Below are 20,302 nucleotides of genomic sequence, written 5' to 3' on the forward strand. Positions count from 1 at the left end.
TCAGCTCAGGTCAGGGTCGGGTCCTTGCCTGTGGCTGGGGACAGGGCTGGGCCCCTCCGCTGGCCTAGTGGACACATGGAATCAGGTGCCCCCTCATGTGGGTTGCATGTCCACATCATGTGTCTGGGCATCACATCTCAGAGGATGTACGACTGCCTCTCAGGCACCGGCAGCGCCCAGGGTGGCACAGGCAAGTCCCCTCCCAGTTGTCCCCCAGGAGGGGGACAGCATCAACCCAGCTCTGAGCAAAGGAGGGAGAGGATCTGGGGTGAAGTCTGGAACTGAGGTACTTCCACTGGACAGAACCACCCCTCCCCCAGTGCCCTGTTTCTCCCCCAGAAACAAGCCAGATAAGGATTTGCACTTATGTCCATTTTTTAAAAAAGGGATAGAGCATCACTGAAAATACAATCACCCGGACAACTGCAAATATCACAGTTTAGCCGTGGGACCAGGAACATGGCCCCCACAGCCCAGCATATCCCGTGGGGGCTGGGTCCCCTAGACTGGCATCTGGGACCACTTTGCTGGTTCCCTGGAACAAGTGGGACTTGCCCCCCAAGGAGGAGAAAGCAGGGAGGCCTGGTGGGTACCTGGGCCCCACCACTGGACCAGCCCCCAGTGGCCAGGGTGCCCTGCAGGCTGGGGGTCACAGCCAGGGCATGAAGCAGGGCCGAGGGGGGCCGTGCTCTGCGTGCCATAATGCAAGTCAAGGACCCCTCGTGGAGGCCAGTGGCCCTCGGACCCTGGGTCCCAAGGACAGACCACCAGGGCCTCAGTCACAGTTGCCACAAGGTGATGATGTGGACATGATGCCGGAGACCTGGCTGCTGACACAGAGAAGACAGGGAGCTTTGAGGTCGAGGCCTGGCTTGCTGCCTGCAGTGTCAGGAATCTGACTGCCCCCCGGGCGGGACGGCAGGTCAGCTGAGGTCATGCCTTGGCCTCACATGGCAGGCACACCACCCGCCGGGGCTGGGAGCGGGGCTCTGTCCTGCATGGCCTTCTCTCGCACGGGACTCACCAGCTCCTGGGCCGGCGGCAGGGGCTGGTGGCGGCTCTGTTTGAAGTGGCGCAGGCCCACCAGCACGGCGGCAAGGAAGTAGGCGGTGAAGAGCAGCAGGAAGTAGACGAAGTAGGTGAGGAACTGGAATGGAGAGGCGCAGGTGAGGTCAGGGGAGCACCTGGGGGAGGTGAGGGGCACCCAGGGAAACAGGGACATGGGAACTGAGAGGCGCAGGTGAGGTCAGGGGAGCACCTGGGGGAGGTGAGGGGCACCCAGGGAAACAGGGACATGGGAACTGAGAGGCGCAGGTGAGGTCAGGGGAGCACCTGGGGGAGGGGGAGTGGCACCCAGGGCTCACAGACAGGGCAACAGACAGGTGCCGATGAGGTCACAGAAGCATCTGAGGGGGGAGGGGGAGGGGCACCCAGGAAACAGGGACATGGGAACAGAGAGGCACGGGTGAGGTAAGGGGAGCACCTGGGGGAGGCGGAGGGGCACCCAGGGCTCACAGACAGGGGAACAGAGAGGCACAGGTCAGGTCACGGGAACGCCTGGGGAGGGGGGCGGGGCGCGCAGGCCTCCACCGGCCAGCCAAGCAGAGCACAGCCTCTGAGCACAGCTTCTGAGCCTCTGGGATCCTGCCTGAGGCACTGTGATCACTTGGTGTGACAGCAAATGTGTGCTTGGCTCTGGGGCCAAGTCTTCACACCTGTGTGGGTGGAGCCTGGTGGAGGGGTACAGACCATCCAGTCGCCCAGCGCAGCCCCCATGGCCCTGGGGCCTGGGCAGCCCCGAACCCGGCGACCCATGAAGCGGCCCAGCAAGAATGCACAGGGACCTGGGCCCAGCACAGAGGACCCTCCCACCTGAATCTCAGATCACTGGGCACAGGGGTTCAGGGTGTCTCCCTCATCTGCAGGCCAAGGCACCGGAGCTCTACTCCCCCAAGGGGGCTCCCTGAGACCCCTTTAGGCACCAGCACGCTCAGCCCTCCTAGGAAAGCTTGTTTTCAGAAGCAAAACCAGGAAGTGAACCATCAGAGACTTCGCGTCCAGGACCCTGGGGCCAGCATGTCTTGCCTCTTTTTCTCCGAGTGTGAGCGAAGCCCCGGACACTGCACAGAGAGCACTCAAAGGTGACTGAAAGCTGGAAAGGCAGACCAGCCTTGACCTTGCAGTCTGAGGGGCAACACGGCAATGTGTTCCCTGGTTTTTTCTTCTTTCTGCTGCCTGTATTCTTAAAGGAACCAAAGAAGCCAGCAAACCAGAAATCCCCAAACACATGGGAAAAAAACCAACACTAATAAAAGCTGCTCCGAACGAAGGATCAGGAGAGGGACCACCAGCCCAGCAGGATGGGACACTGAAGAATGGGAACCACTCTACTCCAGCCAGACCCCACCCTCATGACCCAGGCTATGATGCCCCCAGTCTGGTCAGGAGGCGTTGGTCAGGGCCCATTGGGGAGCTGGAACGTTCACCCCCACAGAGACCACATGGAAAGCCTGGACTGTCACTCTTACCAGGCGGTGGCCCCCACTCGTTGAAGAGGCAGGACTTTCAACCCACCCAGCAGTGTCAAGAATGCTCTGCCCCCACCAAGATCACTAGAGACCACAGGGGGAGCGGTAATGAGGCACCCAGGCCCCTCTCAACCACTCGTGGCCACCTTGGGGAGCTTGCACTCCTATCCTTGCCCCCACACACCCCTCAGTGTGAGGAAGGCTGAGGGGGGAGTCTGGACACCCACCCCACCTGGCTGTAAAGAGGTACAAGTTCCTAGTCCTCTGCGAGAGTGGTGTCAGGAAAAGCCAGCTAAAGCAGAGGATTAAATAAGATTCAGAGAGACTTCCCTGGTGATCCAGTGGTTAAGAATCCACCATGCAATGCAGGGGACGCAGGTTCAATCCCAGGTCAAGGCACTAAGATCTCACATGCCTCAGAGTACCTAAGTCCAAGTACTGCAACTAAGACCCAAAGCAGCCAAATAAATAAGTATTTTTTTAAAAAAATAAGATCTAGAATCTCATAACATAATGGCCAAAATGTACAGGTTTCATGTAAAAAAATCACTGGGCAAACTTAGAAAGAGTTCTCTAAATGAATGAAATACAATCAACAAACACTGATATCAAGGTGACAGAGATGATAAAGCTTTGCAGAAAAGAAATGGAAGAGATAAAGAAGAAAAGTTACAGTAAAGTTACAGTAAAAGAAGAAAAATACAGTAACCAATATAAAAACTTAACAAGTGGTCTTGACAACAGAATGGCAGGAACAGAGAAAAGAATTGGTGCACTGGAAGATGGAACAATAGAAATGGGCAAATCGAAACAATAAAACAGATAGGGAAAAGAGCAGAGCCTCATTCTCTAGGGGACAACACACTTGTTATAGAAATAAAACAAAAAGAAAGAAAAAGGATGGAACTGAAAAGGTACTTGAGGAAACAATGGCTGTGAAAATGTCTCAAATCTGGCAAGGGACATAAACCTGCAGATTTAAGAAGGTGCATGCGTATCACGTTCAATTGCTCAGTCATGTCCAACTCTTTGCAACTCCACAGATTGCAGCCCACAAGGCTCCTCTGTCCATGGACTTTTCCAGGCAAGAATACTGGAGTGAGTTGCCATTTCCCCCTACAGGGCATCTTCCCAACACAGGGACTGCACTTGCATCTCCTATCTCCTGTATTGGCAGGCAGATTCTTTACCACTGAGCCACCTTGGAAGCCCCTTAAGAGTGTGAGGGAACCCCAAACAAGACACCCACCCCAAATCAGACCAACACAGATCATAGTCAAATTTCTGAAAGCTAAAGACAAAGGAAAAATCTTGAAAGCAGCCAGAAAAAAAATGACACTGTAGGGGAAAAATAATGAGAATAACAGTGGATTTTTCATCAGAAACCAGGAAGATCACGAGGAAATGACAAATTTTTCACATGCTGAACAAAAAAACTTTTTAACCCAGAAACCTATTCCACTGAAAACATCTTTCAGAAATGAAAAATAAATCAAGATACTCTCAGGTCAAGAAAAACTAAGAGAACAATTTGTCACCAGCAGATCTGCCCAAAAAGAATGCCTGAAGAAGGTTCTCTAAACAGAAAGTAAATGATAAGAAACCTGTGACATCAAGAATGAGAAACAACAGTGATCAAAATTATGGGTAAATAGACTTTTCTTTTCTCCAGTTTCCTAAATGTTTAATAGCTGAAGTAAAACCTATAACCCCTTCTTAGGCAGCTCTAACGATATATAGGGGAAATAAATAAGGCACTTGTACTATAAACAGTGGAGGGAAAAGTGACTTAAAGGAGGTGAGATATCAATACTTACTACAACTGGCCATTTATTACACAAAGCAACTATCAAAAAAGTTATCACAAGAGATACACTCAAATTACACAACAGATAACCCAAAATGAAGTTCTGAAGAATCTGTAAATGACATATGAAAAGGAAGGGGAAAAAAAAAACAGAAACAAAAGGCAGAGAATAAAAGGAAAACAAAAAGGAAATGACAGATTTAAGTTCTAAGACAGCACAATTACACTAAATATAAATGGTCTAAATAAACTAATCAAAGAGATTGGCAGAGTGAGTTAAAATACATGACAACCATACGCTATCTACAAGAAACTCAAGTATAACAATATAGTCAGGTTAAAAATAAAAGGACAGAGGCTTCCCTGGTGGCTCAGTGGTAAAAAAATCCACCTGCCAATGCGGGAGACATAGTTCAATCCCTGATCTGGGATGATCCCATATGCCACGGAGCAACTAAGCCCATGTGCCATCATGGATGAGCCCGTGCTCTAGAGCCCAGGAATTGCAACTACTGAGCCCACGTGATGTAACTACTGAAGCCCACATGCCCTAGAGCCTGTGCTCAGCACCAAGAGAAGCCATTGCAATGAGAAATCCACACACCGCAACTAGAGAAAGCTTGCACAGCAATGAAGACCCGGCACAGCCAATAAATAAATAAAAACTGGAGGAAAAAAGCCAAAGGAAAGCAGAACAGCTATATGAATGTCATGTAAAGTAGACTTCGGAGAAAATAAAATGACCATAGGCAGAGAAGGACATTACATAATGTTAAAAGACTCAATCCACCAAGAGACACTGTGCATGTGTATGCAACAAGTAGTTGAAAAAATGTGAAGTAAAAACATGATAGAATTGAAAGAAAAAATAGGCAAATTCACAGTTATAAATGAAAACTTCAACATTCCTTTCTCAACAATAGGCCAGACAGAAAATCCATAAGGATACAGAAAAAACCAATACCACCATTAACAATAGAATGTAATCGGTATTTATAGAATACTCCACCCCCAAACAGCAGAATTCACATTCTTTTCAAGTGTCCATGCAGCATATAACAAGATAGACCATATCCTGGGCCATAAAACAAACCTCGACATAATGCAGATTGTGTTCTCTGATCACAACAGAATAGAATCAAAAATATAAATCAATAACAAAGATAGGAAAACAACCAAAACACTTGGAAACTAAACAAAACATTTTGAAATAATCATAGGTCAAAGAGAAAGTATGAAAAGAGACAAAAATACATAGAAATGAAAGAAAATGAAGATACAACATATCAAAATCTGTAGGATGTAGCTAAAGCAGGCTGAGGGGAATGTATAGCAATAAATGCAAATATTAGAAAAGGAAAAGTCTCAAATCATTAATCAAAGCTTCCATCTCAAGAACCTAGAAAAAGATTAGCAAAATAAATCCAAAGCAAGTAAAACAAAGGAAACAGTTAAAACAAAAGTTCTAGCCAGTGCAATAAGAAAGTAAATAAAAACCATTTAAGAAAAGACCTCCCAGAACAAATAAGTGACCTCAACAAGATTAGACAAGATTAACACACACAATTCAATGTATTTCTTACACAGGCAGACCTCAGAGATATTGCTCAGCTCCAGACCACCCCAATAAATATTGCAATAAAGCAACTCACACAAATTTTTTGGTTTCCCAGTACATATAAAAATTATGTTTATACTATACTATAGTCTATTAAGTGTGTAATAGCATTATGTCTAAAAACACAATGTACATACCTTAATAAAAATATTTTATTGCTAAAAAATGCCAACCGCCATCTGACAATGCAGGGTTGCCACAGATCTTCAACTTGTAAAAAGTCAGTATCTCCGAAGCATGGTAAAGTGAAGTACAATAAAATGAGGTCTGCCTGACTTCCCTGGTGGCTCAGATGGTAAAAGCGGCTGCCTACAATAAGATCCCCTGGAGAAGGAAATGGCAACCCACTCCAGTACTCTTGCCTGGAAAAACCCATGGAAAGATGAAGAAGCCTGTTAGGCAACATTCCATGGGGCCACAAAGAGTTGGACACAACTGAGCGACTTCACTTTCTTTCCTTTCTTGTACTAGCAACGAACACCGGGACACTGTTATAGATTGAACTATCTCCCTTCAAAATTCATTGTTGAAGCCCAAACCCCCAGTATGACTGTGATGTGGAGATAAGACCTTTCAGGAATCATTAAGGTTAGATGAGGTCATGAGGGTAGAACTCTGATCCAGTATGACTGCTGTCCTCACAAGAGACAGAGATACCAGGCGTGCACACAGAAGACAGACTGAGGAGAAGGGCCTCGGGGGGAACCAAACCTGCAAACACCTTGATATCTCACACTTCCAGCCTCCAGATTGTTAGAGAATAGATGGCTGTTGCACAAACTGCCCAGTCTGTGATATTTTGTTATGGCAGTCCTTGCAGATTAGTGCAGACACTGAAACTAAAATGATCACATAACAATTGCTCATAAAACCCTGAAATACCCAGGAATAAATCTAAGAAAACATGCACAGCACTTGAGTACTTGCATGCGTGTCAAATACTACAAAATGCTGAAAAAGAAACCAAAGAAGTTCCAAGTAAACGGAGAGACATACCATGCTCACAGGCTGAAGACTCAGCAGAGTAAAAGATGTCAATTCTCCCAATACTGATAAATAGGCTTAATGCAATTCCTAGCAAAATCACAACAGAAGTTTCTGTAAATATAGACAAGATTACTCTAAAATGTAGAGGGAAAGGCAAAGAAACCCTAACAGCTAAAACAATTCTGAAAAAAAGTTCAAAGTTGGAGGAATCAGTGTACCCAATTTTAAAACTTACCACATAGCCACACAAGCAGGACAGTGTGGTGGTGGAGGAAGGGTGGACACACAGTCCGACAGAACAGACAGAGAACCCAGAAGCAGGCTCAGACAAGTGGTGAAAAAGCAATTCAGTCTTTCAACAAATGGTGCTGGAGCGACTAGACATCCACAGACAAAGGAACAACATAATGTCACACCTTACACAAACGTTAACTCCAAACAGGTCACAGACTTAGGTGTCAAACTATAAAACTTTAATAAGAAGCTGGGGAAAATCTTTGGGACCCAGGACCAGACAGTTATTATGTGTGATGTGCTAAGTCACTTCCGTCCTGTCTGACTCTGCGACCCTATGGACTATATGTAGCCCACCCGGTTCCTCAGTCCATGGGGTTCTGCAGGCAAGAATACTGGAGTGGATTGCCATTTGCTTCTCCAGGGGATCTTCCCGACCCAGGATTCAAACCCGCATCTCTTGTGTCTCCTGCATTGGCAGGTGGGTTCTTTACCACTAGTGCCACCTGGGAAGCCCAGAATTATTATATGTAATATCAAAACTAAGATCCACAAAAGGACAAAGGAATGAATCAGACCTCAACAAAATTAAAAAGTTCTACTCTGCAAACAGCCCTATTAAGAAGGCGAGATGGTCTGCCATGGACTGGGAGACGCCTGCAAAGCACATGTCCAACAAAGGGCTGGTATCTAGAATAAGCAGACATGCTCAGAGTCAATAAAAAGCCAACGGCCCCAACGAGGAAATGGGCAGGAAATGGAAGAAACCCTTCACCCAGGAGGATGCACAGATGCAGCTGCACATGAGAAGAGAAGCGTCACCACCATCAGGGAGTGAGTGTGTGCGTGCTCAGTTCTGTTGGAGTCTTGGCGACCCCATGGTCTGTAGCTGCCAGGCTCCTCAGTCCAAGGAATTTTCCAGGCAAGAATACTGGAGTAGGTAGCCATTCCCTTCTCCAGAGGATCTTCCTGACCCAGGGATCGAACCCAGGTCTCCTGCATTGCAGGCAGATTCTTTACTGTCTCAGCCATCAGGGAAGGCCATCATAGCCATCACGGAAGAAAAATGCAAATTAAAACCACAGGGATCAGCTCTCTACACCATTCAGAACGGCTAAACAAACTGTGACCCCATCAAAGTTTGGTGAGAATGTGGAGAAACTGGCTTCCTCAGGCATGGCCGGTGAGAAGAAAAAAACGGAGCAGAACAGTCTGGCAGCCACCCCAGGACTCAGTGACGGCACTTCAGGGCATTTATCCAGAGAAACGGAACTCCAGGTTCACACAGAAAGCTATACACCAATGTTTAGAGCAGGACCAAGCTGGAGCTCCTGGCGGTAAGCAGGTAAGAGCCTGGGTCCAGTCACCAGGGAACCCACACAGCACAGGACCCGACGGGAGTAGCTATGTGTCTCTAGGAGCTGGGACGAGTGGTTAAAAGTCAATCCTGACTCGCAGGGTTCCACGTAAGGGCACTCTCGAGATGACAACACCACAGAAATGGGCGCAAACCGGGGCTGCTGGGGTTGGGGCCCAGCGTGGCCGCAGGGGGTGGGCAGGCATGCTCCCATCTCGACTGCGGGGTCCACACCCCCCTAGTGCCTGCACCCCAGAACTGCAGGACGTGGCCAGTGGGGAGGCTAGGTATGTGAGTCTCTGCATTACCTGTTACCCTGCGTGTGAGTAGTGTGTGGTGACCCAGAAATACTGTTTAACTTAAAAGCCAGCCCCCCCAGGCCAGCTCCCCACATGCTCTGGGCTGGTTCCCCACCAGCTCCGTTCCCCAACCCCACTCTCACCACCCAAGATAGAGGGATGGGCCCCCAGCGCACTGCACGTGGAAACAGTGAGCGAGAGGAGCAGGGATGACTCTCCTGCTGGACACCACCAGGATCCGTAATTTCTAATGACAAGCAAGCCTGTAGAGCTCCCTTTTAACCAGGAAACTAAAGGAGCCAGACAAAAATCAATATAATGTCAGCTTGACCTGGCAAGGCCATAAAGTACCACGTGGCAGGGCTGGGCTGAGACAGGGGAGGAAAGTCCAGCCCCGTCCCCAGCCTGGAGCCCCTGAGAAGCCCCACTGCCCAGAGCCAGGATGACTGGGGCTCCAGGGAATGGGAATATCCCTGGGTGTGGAGGCCCCTTGCAGGCCAGGTAGATGGCTGCCAGCAAGGCCCACAAACAAGCCGGGAGGCAATGGTGCTCCCTGCGGAGGCTGCCGCTCCAGAGGGGAGGCCTCACCAGAGAGTCCCAGTGAAAGAGGGCCCAATCCACCACCTCTGGACGGAGGTCTGGTGCCTCTGGACTGCCCCTCCCGCCCAGCTGTAGGCGCAGTCACAGACGCCCTGTGGACCTGAGTCCAGCTCAGCCACCCTACTCAGCCACAGTCCCCAGTGTTCAGCCTGGGGGTCCCTCCTGGGGAAGCAGGGCTGAGACCTGCCTGCTTGGGTGGACAAAAAGGGCCACAGGCTCTGATGTCCTTCCCGAACCCCAGCCAAAAATCCAGTTTCTGAACAAGAGGGTATCTTATGCCCGGAACCTTCTTCCTGGTCAGCTCTGGCAAGGCAGTCACCAGTGCAAGGCTGACTCGGCACCCTTGGACAGAGGGCTAGATTTCTCCATGGAGCCGTCACACCCCAGGGAGGCCCAGCTCCCAGCAGGTGGAGGCTGCAGCGAGAAGCCCAGTGACAACCCTCCCACAGGCCCATCCTCTGGCTAGTTCCAGCTCACTCAGAGGTCCTGCCCTGGCCGAGGCACCGGGAGTCCAGCCTGAGTGTGTCCCAGGTCTCATGTTCTTCTCGGGAGACAGAGGACTGGATGGAGGGAGGGGTCAGGAAGGGGGCTGACAGGCACCAAGGTCAGTCAACCCTGGAGCTCTGCTCTCGTCTGCCCCCACAGAGAGCTGTCCCATGAGCAGGACCCATTGCAGGAAAGCCTGTAGAAGGGCACAGGGGATGCTCAGGACCATGTCTCCAGCCTTCCCGGGACCTCAGCCAGTGTAGGGGGTACCCAGGATCCCGAGAGCTCCTGCAGAAGTGACCAGCGCCCAGGCTGGCCTCGGGGACCCCAGAGATCTCACTGGACTTGACTGGACATGCCCACGGCACTGCCCAATGTCGGCAGCATTCACAGCCCCAACCTGAGCCCTGCAAGGGAGCTGCCCAGGTTGGCAGCAGGCAGCCAGAGTGTGGCCCTCGGCCTCCCTGCCCTCTGACCCTTCCCTCCCTGTTTCCACTCAGTCCAGAGAGTCTGGCCAGAGATGTCCCTGCCTGCAGCGTGTCTACTGTCTGGGTCCCGGGAGGGGTGGCACTGCAGGCCGGGACGGCACCAGGACACCTGGCCAGGACTTCTCCCCCAACCCACCCTGAGGCGTCCCTCCTCCAGGAAGTGAGCCCGAAAGTGGAGCTAACCTGAGAGTGGACCCGGAGGCCCAGGCCTCGCTTGTCGGAGACGATGAGGGTGATGATGGTCTTGAGAATGGTGGCGAGGAATGTGTTGATGCCGAAGACCAGGGCGCGGAGCTCTTGAGAAAGAGAAGCCGCGATCTGAAAACTTAACAGGGAAACAGGCCAAGGTCAGACCACTGGGGCGAGATACGCCCACAGGTGCAGAGGACCCAGCTAGCTGGCAGTGCTCTCAGGCAGCCAGGAACAGCCGCGGGTCCACCGAGGCTGCAGGGCTTGCAGGGAGGCCATGAGACCTACGCAGCACCTGGGCTGCCCACTGCCCTGGGCCTGTGCTCTGAGCTGTACATCCTCCCTTGGTGACCCATAAAGGGAGCGCAGAGCCAGGCGCAGAAGGCAACCCTGGGAGTTAAAGTCTCCTGGAAACCCTGGGACAAAGTAAGTTGTCGTCATCACAGGGCTCTCAGAAAACCGTCTCCCTGAAAGCAGGGCGTTAACACAACCACAGGCACAGACGGGCGTGAGGAAAATTCCAGATTTAAAGTCCTTTGCTGTTAAATGAGTCAGTAAATTAGAAAAAGACCCATAAAACAAATAAAGAAGCAAGAGGAATTAATATGCTCAGTGCTTCCAGGGCTCTGCACAGAAATTAACACTTTGAACACACTTTTCAATTAAAAGTCCCAAAGTGCCTTAAAAGAAACTAGACAGGAAACGTTCTCAAGTTCTGAAGAATGAGTGAACAAAAATGAGTGAAAAAAAGAAGCCTTACAGAGAATGACAAAGGCTAGGGAGCTGCTGCTGGGGGTGTGGGAGGGTTGGGACGACAAGAAATACATGACGTGCCAGGGTGGGCAGGCACACAGTAACTCGAGCAATAGATTAACTCCTGGAAACAGGAGCCCAGCCAGGTCCCACGGGTACAGGCTGAACAAAACGCCACCCATACGACTGGTGGAGATGATGCTGCCAGAGCTCCACGAGTGGGATTAAAGCCAACGGTAACAAGGTTTCACACTCCATGAAAGGCCCCTGCCACCACACCCACAGGTGGGAGAATAAACGGGCTGCAGACGACCGGGGAATAGGAAATCCCAGCGGGAAAAGAACCCACGGGTGTGAACCGGCCAGGACAGCAGGGAAGGGCTGCTGGCCCTTGGGTTTTCGTCAGCTGTGAACTGGCCAGGACACCAGAGCCAGGACACACTGGCCCACGAGCCGCCCTCCACCCACGCCTGCCTGGCCCTGTCTGCAGCATCTCTTAAACCCTTTCTAAAGCACATGAACTCTGACCTGGCTGGCCCACTTCCGGAACCACCTGAGGCCATTATCAGAACTTTAGAAGAAAAATGTAGGTGAGAGGGTGAGGCTTCTGAGCTATGCGTCTCAGGGAGATACTGGAGACGGTGGCCTTGTCACCAGAAGACCAAAAACAATGCCCTCTGGACACAGAGCCGCAGGCTTATGAGGCGAGGGGAGCAATGACCCCGGCAGCCTGACACCACATGTCAGCCACAGAGCCTGGGGAGTTCTGCTGTCTCCTCACCTTTGTGTCTCACGTTTGACCTTTTCTGCTACTAGCACCCATGGCTTTTACAATTAACACACGAAACACCAGGTGTCCTGAGAGAACTGAGGGGAAGACACCTCAGTTTCCACAATGCTGACGGTGGCAGGAGAGGTGGGGCGCTTACAGGCTGAGAGCGCGTCAGGACAGGAGGATGCAGCGTCCCGCTTGTGTGGGAGGCCAGGCCTGGGGCCACGGCCACACGGCCACAGGGGCAGGAGGGCGGCGGAGCATAAACCGTGCCAGCAGGGCCAGGGTGCGGTCTGGGCGCCTGGGCAGCACTGGCCCAGGAAATGAAAGGACTGGGTCTGATCCGGGCTCCCTCCCACAGACCAGCGCAGGCATGGGTCTGACGTGCAGGGGAGCCAGGCCACCATGCCGTGGGCAGGGGGGCGGGCTGCAGAGGGGCAGGAGTCTGAGGACACCATCCAAGCTCAACACAAGGCGGGGGCACATGTTCTCACATGGGTGTGACCGGAGTGGATGGTCCAAGTCGGGACGGAGGTGCCCCAGGGGAGACGGGGCGCAGAGGGGAGCTGGAGCCAAACAGCTGGGGACAGTGACAGGCCACCTGCCGGGTACAGGTGTTGAGCAGGTGTTGTGTGTCACATACGTGGTGTGGACACGTGTGTCTGGGGTGAACACATGGTGAGAGGTCCAGTTCAGAGGGTGCACTGAGGGGTCAGGAGCCAGACCCAGCAGGACATGGCTGGGGAAGGTTCTGGAAGGCACAGTGGGTTGGCAGGCAGCTCTTGGAACATCCCCGGGTGGGTGCAGGAGCGTCACCAGGGGTGTGAGGAACGTAAGGGTATCAGGGAAGGTCTCTCTCGGGCAGAAGGTCAGCTGGGTCACCCAGTTACTGCTGTGAGCCGCCCTGCCCAGAAGCGGGAGAGGACGGGAATGGCCTTGGAGTCACCCATGACAGGACCTCAGGGCCAGGAGGCAGGGAGGAAGGACTACAGAGGTCCTATCTGTGTGGACACCAGAGGCTCAAGGGGGGAGCACAGGGGACGCCCACACAGGCCAGACTCCTCGCCCAGCCTTAGGGTCCTGGCAGCTGAGACAGGGCATGCTGTGGGCATGGGGGCTCCTGGCTAAAGGCACCTGGGGCTCACTCTCCGACATGAGCAGTACATACCCTGCGGCTCCCCAGGGAACCTTCTGGAAGGAGACCTTCTGCTACATACAATCCATGGCCCTCCAGCCACCACCCCCCTCCAGTTTCTCAGGCCACCTGCCAGCCCCCGCCCGACTCACGTGGCGATGGGCACCAGGAACTGGTAGGAGCCGCGGAAGAGCACAAAGGCCGCGTAGCACAACCAAATGTTGTCTGTCTTGTACATGAGGAACACCAGCCCCGCCTGCAGCAGCGTCATCACTGCGATGACCAGCCCGGCCCACAGCGCCCAGCGGATCTTCACGAAGCCCGCAGTGAAGGAGGTGAGGGCACCTGGGGAGACAAGGCGCGTCACGGCCATCCCCGTCGTCACGGTGGCCGCCCCATGGGGCGGGGCGTACCTAGCAGCGTGGAGGCGGCGTCCGCCCCGCCGTTGTAGACCTTGGTGGTGTCCGTGGTGGGGTTGACCACGTTCCACAGGATGGGCACGTAGGAGACGATCAGGTAGTAGCCAGCGGAGCTGAAGACCCACCAGACAGACCAGAGGCGCAGCTGCGGCAGCTGCACCACGCGGCCCAGCTCTCTGAGCATGCGCACGAACGTCGAGTCCTGCCAGGCGGCCGGAGGCCAGCCCGGCTTCGCGCCCGCGGCCTGCGCCTGGCCCGGGTTCATCTGGTCCAGCTCGGAGGGCGCCGCCCCGGCACGCACGGGCGCTCCGCGGTTGAAGAAGAGGCTGCGCTTGGGGCGCTTCAGGAAGAGCGCCAGCACCAGGCTGAAGGTGAGGAAGGCCAGCGAGATGTAGTTGAGCGTGGAGAAGGGGACCCTGCCCATGGTGACCAGCAGCTGGCCCAGCACCGAGCTGGTGAAGACGCCCAGCAGCACCGAGGCCCGTGAGTAGCTGGCCATGCGCTGGTAGCGGGCAGGGGGCACCAGCGAGAAGATGTAGGAGGAGTAGGCGATGCGGGCAGCCATGGTGATGCCGAAGAAGAACTCCATGAACTGCATGTGCAGCACCGTCGAGCCAAACAGCAGCAGGAGCCACACAGACACGTAGCTCAGGCCCTGCAGCAACAGCACCGGCTTGTAGCAGAGGTAGTCGGTCAGCAAGAAGACAGGCACCAGCACGGCCAGGTACGAGTAGGACAGCACCGGTGTGATCTCGTTGGTGACCTGCGGGACAGCACAGGCGTGACCTCCAGCCCCAGAGCACCGTCCCTGCTGCTCCGGGCGCCCGTCACGTCTGCTGGGCTGGGCCCAGCACCTGCGAGCCCCACATGGCCCCCATGCACCCCCAAGTCACCCCGTCTCCTGTGCCACTTTACCACAATGCCCCACCAGGACTACGTGGTGGGTACTGTCCTCCAAACACGCACAGTCCTTAGGGGTGTCCAGGGCGTCTGAGAAAACAGAAGCACAACCAGACCCCCAAACGTGTTCCACTCTGATCCCATCCCCAAGGGCGTGCTCCTCAGGAAACAGCTTGGTACTGATACCTGCAGAGTGCCGGTAAGTATGCTGAAAATAATCAGCAACTACATGCTAAGCCACGTTGATCCAGGCTTGTCTCTAATGAAGTAACAACATGATAGGATTTCCCCTTAAATCTAACGATATAGAAAACAGAGCTTCCTTGCCAGCAGCCAAGGAAGGCCTTCAGTGGCCAGTCTCACTCGGTCCCAGGGCACAGGGGATGCTGCAGCCACCCTTGCACCAGCCACGCAGGAGAGCAAAGCTGGGCCCTCACCCCCACCTGTCAGGCAGGACTAGGAGCTGCCTTCAAGGGAGCCAGGACTCCCAGCTTCACCAAGGGAGCTGTCCATGGCCTTGGCCGTTCAGCTCTCCACTCAGACAGGGCCAGCCCAGCAGGATACTACTCTCTCCTGGGCACGTAGGGCAAGGCCACAGCCACAGACCCCCTTGGGATGCGAGCCAGATGTCCTCCCACTGCCCAGGAAGGGCCACTCTGGGCCTGCCCCCCAGGAAGAGGTCCCAGCTTTTGAGAGACCCAAGTCTTTGGCCTTGCCCCGCCTTCCTGGGGGATGCACACGGGAGGCAGACTATGCTCGGAGCCTCTCCCGAGGCCCAGCGTAGTGTTTGCCAGGTAGTCTCCTACAGGAATCCCAATGACCCCACCTGACCCTCCCAGGGGCATCATCTGACCCCAAATGACCCTCCCAGGAGTTCCACCTGACCCCAACTGACCCTCCCAGGGCCTAGTCATGGCTCAGATCAGCCAGGGGCAGCAACAGGAGAGCCTCTGGCCTTGTCGGACTCTGAGGCTTTGGCCTCCCTTGGTTCCCACCCGACTCAGGGTGCTAACCCTGACTGCGCCTGACTACCTACTAACACCAAGGTCCACTTCACAGATGCACCAAGGACCCAGAGCTGAGCCCAGGTCAGCACGTGGGGCCCAGCTGAGCCCACTACTTCCTGGAGGCTCACCCATGGTTTTCTGCAGCCGTCGTGTCTGTCCACCCAGAACTTGCAGCCTAACTGGCTAGGCCTGGGCACTGCTTCCGAGTCTGTGCTCGGGACCCCAAGCTGGCCACACTCCCACTGCCTCCAGGGCTCCCTTGCCTGCTGGAAGCCACCCAATACTAAGCATGAGAGCCTCGGGACAGTCCAAGACAGTCTTGGTGCAAGTCTGTTCTCAGGGGCGCTGAAAAACCAGTGCTGGTCCCAGAGTCATGGGAGCCAGCTACAGGGTCAGAGCCTTGTTTATGGAAAATTTCAGGAACATCAAACAACCACTCAGTTAGTGGTCGAGCTCTCTTGGCAGGTGGCTTGCACAGCTGTGGGGCCATGGGGTCAGAACCACAGGAGGCCAGCCGTTCTTTCTTGTCCCCTCACTTGCTGATCCGCTTTCTCCAGCTGGGCAGGCACGCAGGCCAGGGGGGCAGACCCATGTCATTATTTGGGAACTACGGGGAGCATGGCACCCATGGAGTCCCTGTGGCAGTTGGCATGAGAGCTGCCTCATCCTGGTGCAGCCAGTGTTGCTGGGCCACGTTCTCAGCACCTCGGTCCAGACTGGCAGGCAGGATGAGGAAGCCATGCCCACACCAGGATCCAGGTGGCCTCAGGGCAGCCAACAGGAGACTTAGCCCGGGCCCCGTGGCAGGCAGGACAAGGACAGGATGCCATGGGCTCTGAGGAACATGGGACAAGGGGTGCAGGGCAGGGCCAGGCCATAGGTGACCAGAATTCCAAGATGAGTGGCATCAACAGCCTACACCTGGCTGCACTCAGAGGGGCACAGGGAGCGAGGGCAGGACAGGGGCTGTCACACCAGTGACAGGCAGGGCCAGCCATGGGCCAGCAAGGACTACTGTGTAAAATGTCCTGGGCCGGGGTCATCATGGAGGTGGGGTGGGGGGCTGAAGGACCCAACCGGGACAGCTCAGGTGCAGAGGAGTCACAGGGCACAAGGGGCAAAGCAAACCTCGTACCCACCAGGAAGTGCGTCATAAACCAAAGGGCAGGGGGTTGGGAGGTGGGGGTGGGCGGGATGCGTGTGCAGGCAACACTCAGCATAAACTGGGAAGAATGGGGCTGAGTTCACAGTGAAACTGCAGCCCAGAAGGGGAGGAAGCTGGTGGACAGGAGACACCGGGCCCCCCAGTACCAGAAGCCCACCAGGCACAGGAAGGCAGACGCCCACAGAGGGGGAAGCTGGCAAGGCCAGGCTTGGAGACAGCCAGGAACGTGAGACGCCACAGCAGAAATCAAGGAAATCTAAGCCCAGCAGCAAGCCCTTCGTCTATCAGATGGGCACAAACTCAACAGCGCCTAGTGGGTGCTGACGAAATGGAGTCAGGGCCCAGCCTCGCACTGCAGAGGGTAGAAGCGACTGCAGCAGCGTTTCCTCTGGGGGACGGGACAAGCTGGAGACCTCAGAGACCCTTGGAGCAAGGCGGGGGAGGGGGATCTTGGTGGTTTGAGGCCTGGGTGCGAGCTGGGCAGTATCAGCCTGTATCTATGTGGGAGAAGTGACCGTGGTCACAGACCCGCCAGGCTCTCCCCGAACAGGCCTCTGCCGATCTCGGGTCACATCCAAGGCCTGGTGGGAGGCTTAATTTCTGGAACCTACTATTTAAGAGCTAACTTGTGACCTGAGAGGGCAGGCAAGTGGGAGTTTACTACAGAGGTTTTCCTTATAGTTATTTTAATGGCACGTCCCATGGGCTCACTCCTAAGTCATCTTGGCAATGGACGATGGGCCCTTGCGGAACAGAGTTGTGTACGGGGAACTGGCCAGTCAGTGAATGAGGGATGTGCCACACCCAGTGCTGGAAGGAGGCGAGGCCCCCCACCCCAGACTCACCTGGGGAGTCACCCCTCTGGCCGTGGGGTTGGAGCCCTCACACACACAGGGCTTTGAGCCTGTGCATGACGCCAGGGCACATGGGTGTGTCTGGTTTCCAAGAGGGCTACTTTGAGGGTGCAGGCTCATGTGCACGGCAATTCCATATGGCTTAATCCTGGGGTCACTGAGGGGTAGGGACCAAGCCCTGGACCAAGGAGAGGCAGGAGCTCCCTGCAGAAATCAAGTGGGGTCCAGCACCAGCAGCAGGGGGTATGGAGGCCAAGGTCACCGTGCAGGGGACAGATGGGGTTGGGGTCAGGCTTTGGGGTGGCAGGTGGCCCTAAGGGAGGACGAGGAGGGGTGGTGAACAGACCCTGGCCATGTGCTCCATCAACCGACGGACTCTGAGTCCTCTTGATTTGCTTTATTTTATGGAGACGGAAACCGGCAGGGACATTGCCTGCTGCTGCTTTTACGCAAGACTGCCGTGGGGTATAAGCTTATTAGTAGGGTTCCAACGAGATCCTTTGTCCTTGTTGCTGAGCAAAAGGCAAATTCCTTCTGTAATCCCTCTCCACAAACAGCCTCTGCTTGGAAGCAAGGGCTCCACAAGCGGGTGGGCAGGCAGTGGGCTCTGCCCCGGAGGCCCACGGCGGGCATGACCCCTCCACCAGACCTGCCACCACCCCACAGGAACCTGGTGGCTGCCAGAGCCTGCAGCCATGCAGCCCCCGTGCTCCGGCCCGTCCCACTGGCACGCGCGCCCAACATGCCTGTGTCTGCGTGAAGTTCTTGTCGGGGCCCAGGAGGTAAGGTGTGATGAAGCTCTCCCCAGGCCGCATCTGGGCCATGAAGCCGTAGAAGCAGAGGAAGGACACCAGCCACCACCAGGACTGCTGCTCACCGCCGGGCTGGGGCTCCTCCGACGCCTGCTTCTCCACCTCCGGGCCAGAGAGCGCCATGCTGCCAGGAAATGGACGGGACGTTGCACCTGAAGGGGGAGCTAGAGTCAGGGTGGCTCCACAGACAACTGCAGCCGCCTCCCCCAAAAACTCTGTGGTGACGGGCTCCCCACCACACCAGTCATTCAACCAGGACTCACATCACATGGAGGAGGGCCCCCAGCCCCAGTCCTGCACCCCCAACCTGGAGCCTGTGACAATCCCGATGCCAGGCCTACCCAGGCTGGGGTGTCACCACCTCTGGGGGCTTCAGGGCTGCAGCTCTGTAGGGTGGCGGGAACCATGTGGGGCCCATAAATGGTAAGTAACTGAAAGTAAATGCAATTTAAGATCCAGGTCCCCAGGAATCCCAGGCTCCAGTCATGTGCTCACAGTGCCACCTGCTGTGGGCCGGTGGGCAGGCAAGACCTCTGTGCCCTGCCCCAGAGGCCCGAGACAGACACAACCCCTCTGCCGGACCTCCCACCACAAGATCTGACAACTGCTCCTGCGTCTGGAGTCTCAATGTCACAGCACCAGGCATGTCCATGTGCCAGGCACAGCCGAAGAGTGGTCCCAAGACAGCCAAGAGGATGGGGTAGGAAGAGGCCCTGCTGGGCACACAGCCCCTCCGGGAGGCCAGGCATACACCCGGGCACAGCACAGGGGTCCGTGATGAGGGCAGGGCAAGAACCCCCCCCCCACCTCCCCGGGCCAGCCTGGGCCACGCTCAGCAAGGGAGCTACGGTCTGATGAGCAGCTTCCTCCTTCCTCTCTCGTTCATTTCCGTGACTCATGGAAAATGGGGCAGAGGTGTCACAGCAGTAACCCCCTGGAGAAGCTGGGGTTGGTGGGCTTATTCATGAGGCTACAAGGAGAGGCAGCAGCGGCCTAGGGGTTACTGGGTCCTAGGACCTGGTCCCAGCCTTCTCAAGAGCTAAGTGAAACACCAGCCAAGAAGGGAGGCCAGAAGCCCCTGGGAGATGCGGCTTCCTGGAGAGCACACAGCCCAAATGGCTCCAGCAGAAAGACTCTGTTTAAGGCGGGCACACAAGGCCCCCACTCCAGCTCCAGGACTCCCCTCAAGATCACTCCCCTGGGCCACTGCTGCCTGAGTGCCAGGAAAACGGAGACCCTGTCAGCTGAGCTCCCAGCATGGGGTGAACAGCCAAAAAATTACAAAGCACGGGGCCCCCAGGAGCGGGTTCCCACACTGTCTGTCCCCAGGGGCCCCGGGAGCGGGCACCCATAGGCCACCATGCTCCCAGTCCCCACAGGCTCAAGAGCTCAGGAGCCCCCATGATCCCTGTCCCCAGGGGCTCAGGGGCCCCCTGTTCTGAAAGGTGTCTCCAGAGATGACAGAGATTCCCTACCTGGTGCCCCCGAAATCCCGAATCCCAGCGCAGAACTCTCAGACTCCAGAGCACACCTGCTTCTTCATTTCTACTTCCTGGACTCCCACAGCTTCTGAAACCCGAGGCGGTGCTTCTGAGAGTCCTGTCAGTAGGTCTGGGGCAGGCAGGACTCTGCTCCCTGACACGCCCCCCCCCCTCCCCTGCACTCCCAAACAGCAGGAGCCGATGACAGCTCCGCCCCCAGTATCAGAGGCCAGCACCACAACCCCCAGCGCTCAGACACCCCGGTGCCCAGCCCTGAGGGTCCCAAGAGTCACAGTGGTGGACCACTGCCCTCCCCAGCAGCACCAATCTGCAAGAGTCCACATCCTTTGATGGCCAGGCACCTGGTGAGGGGGTCGAGGGCAGCTCTGCAGACCCCAGGGGTTTACATGG

General features: G+C 55.1%; 1 protein-coding gene across 2 annotated transcripts; it reads right to left on the bottom strand.

Moving 5' to 3' along the window:
* Nucleotides 1–357: 357 nt before the first annotated feature.
* Nucleotides 358–20,026, bottom strand: SLC19A1 (solute carrier family 19 member 1). Of its 2 annotated transcripts, none has more exons than XM_020875171.2 (6): nucleotides 19,886–20,022; nucleotides 18,345–18,562; nucleotides 13,667–14,435; nucleotides 13,406–13,598; nucleotides 10,588–10,729; nucleotides 358–1,147 (listed from the first exon to the last, which is right to left on the bottom strand). In XM_020875171.2, exons 2-6 carry the CDS (start codon nucleotides 18,531–18,533, stop codon nucleotides 947–949), a joined length of 1,494 nt encoding a protein of 497 aa, XP_020730830.2. In that variant the 5' UTR covers nucleotides 18,534–18,562; nucleotides 19,886–20,022; the 3' UTR covers nucleotides 358–946. The 2 variants fall into 2 exon arrangements, with proteins under 2 accessions (XP_020730830.2, XP_070322990.1); XM_070466889.1 differs by lacking the exon at nucleotides 358–1,147 and adding an exon at nucleotides 5,889–10,112 and having other exon boundaries at nucleotides 19,886–20,026.
* Between the last annotated feature and the right edge of the window lie 276 nt (nucleotides 20,027–20,302).

Source organism: Odocoileus virginianus, chromosome 4 (assembly GCF_023699985.2).
Source record: "Odocoileus virginianus isolate 20LAN1187 ecotype Illinois chromosome 4, Ovbor_1.2, whole genome shotgun sequence".
In the NCBI taxonomy this organism is placed as follows: Eukaryota; Metazoa; Chordata; class Mammalia; order Artiodactyla; family Cervidae; genus Odocoileus; species Odocoileus virginianus.

Excerpts from the sequence above, each read along its gene's own strand:
- SLC19A1 (XM_020875171.2), bottom strand. The coding sequence starts at position 18,533 with ATGGCGCTCTCTGGCCCGGAGGTGGAGAAGCAGGCGTCGGAGGAGCCC. Across the intron at positions 14,436-18,344 it reads AGAACTTCACGCAGACACAG|GTCACCAACGAGATCACACC; the intron begins GCATGTTGGGCG and ends GCTGTCCCGCAG. Across the intron at positions 10,730-13,405 it reads TTCCTGGTGCCCATCGCCAC|TTTTCAGATCGCGGCTTCTC; the intron begins GTGAGTCGGGCG and ends TTCCCTGTTAAG.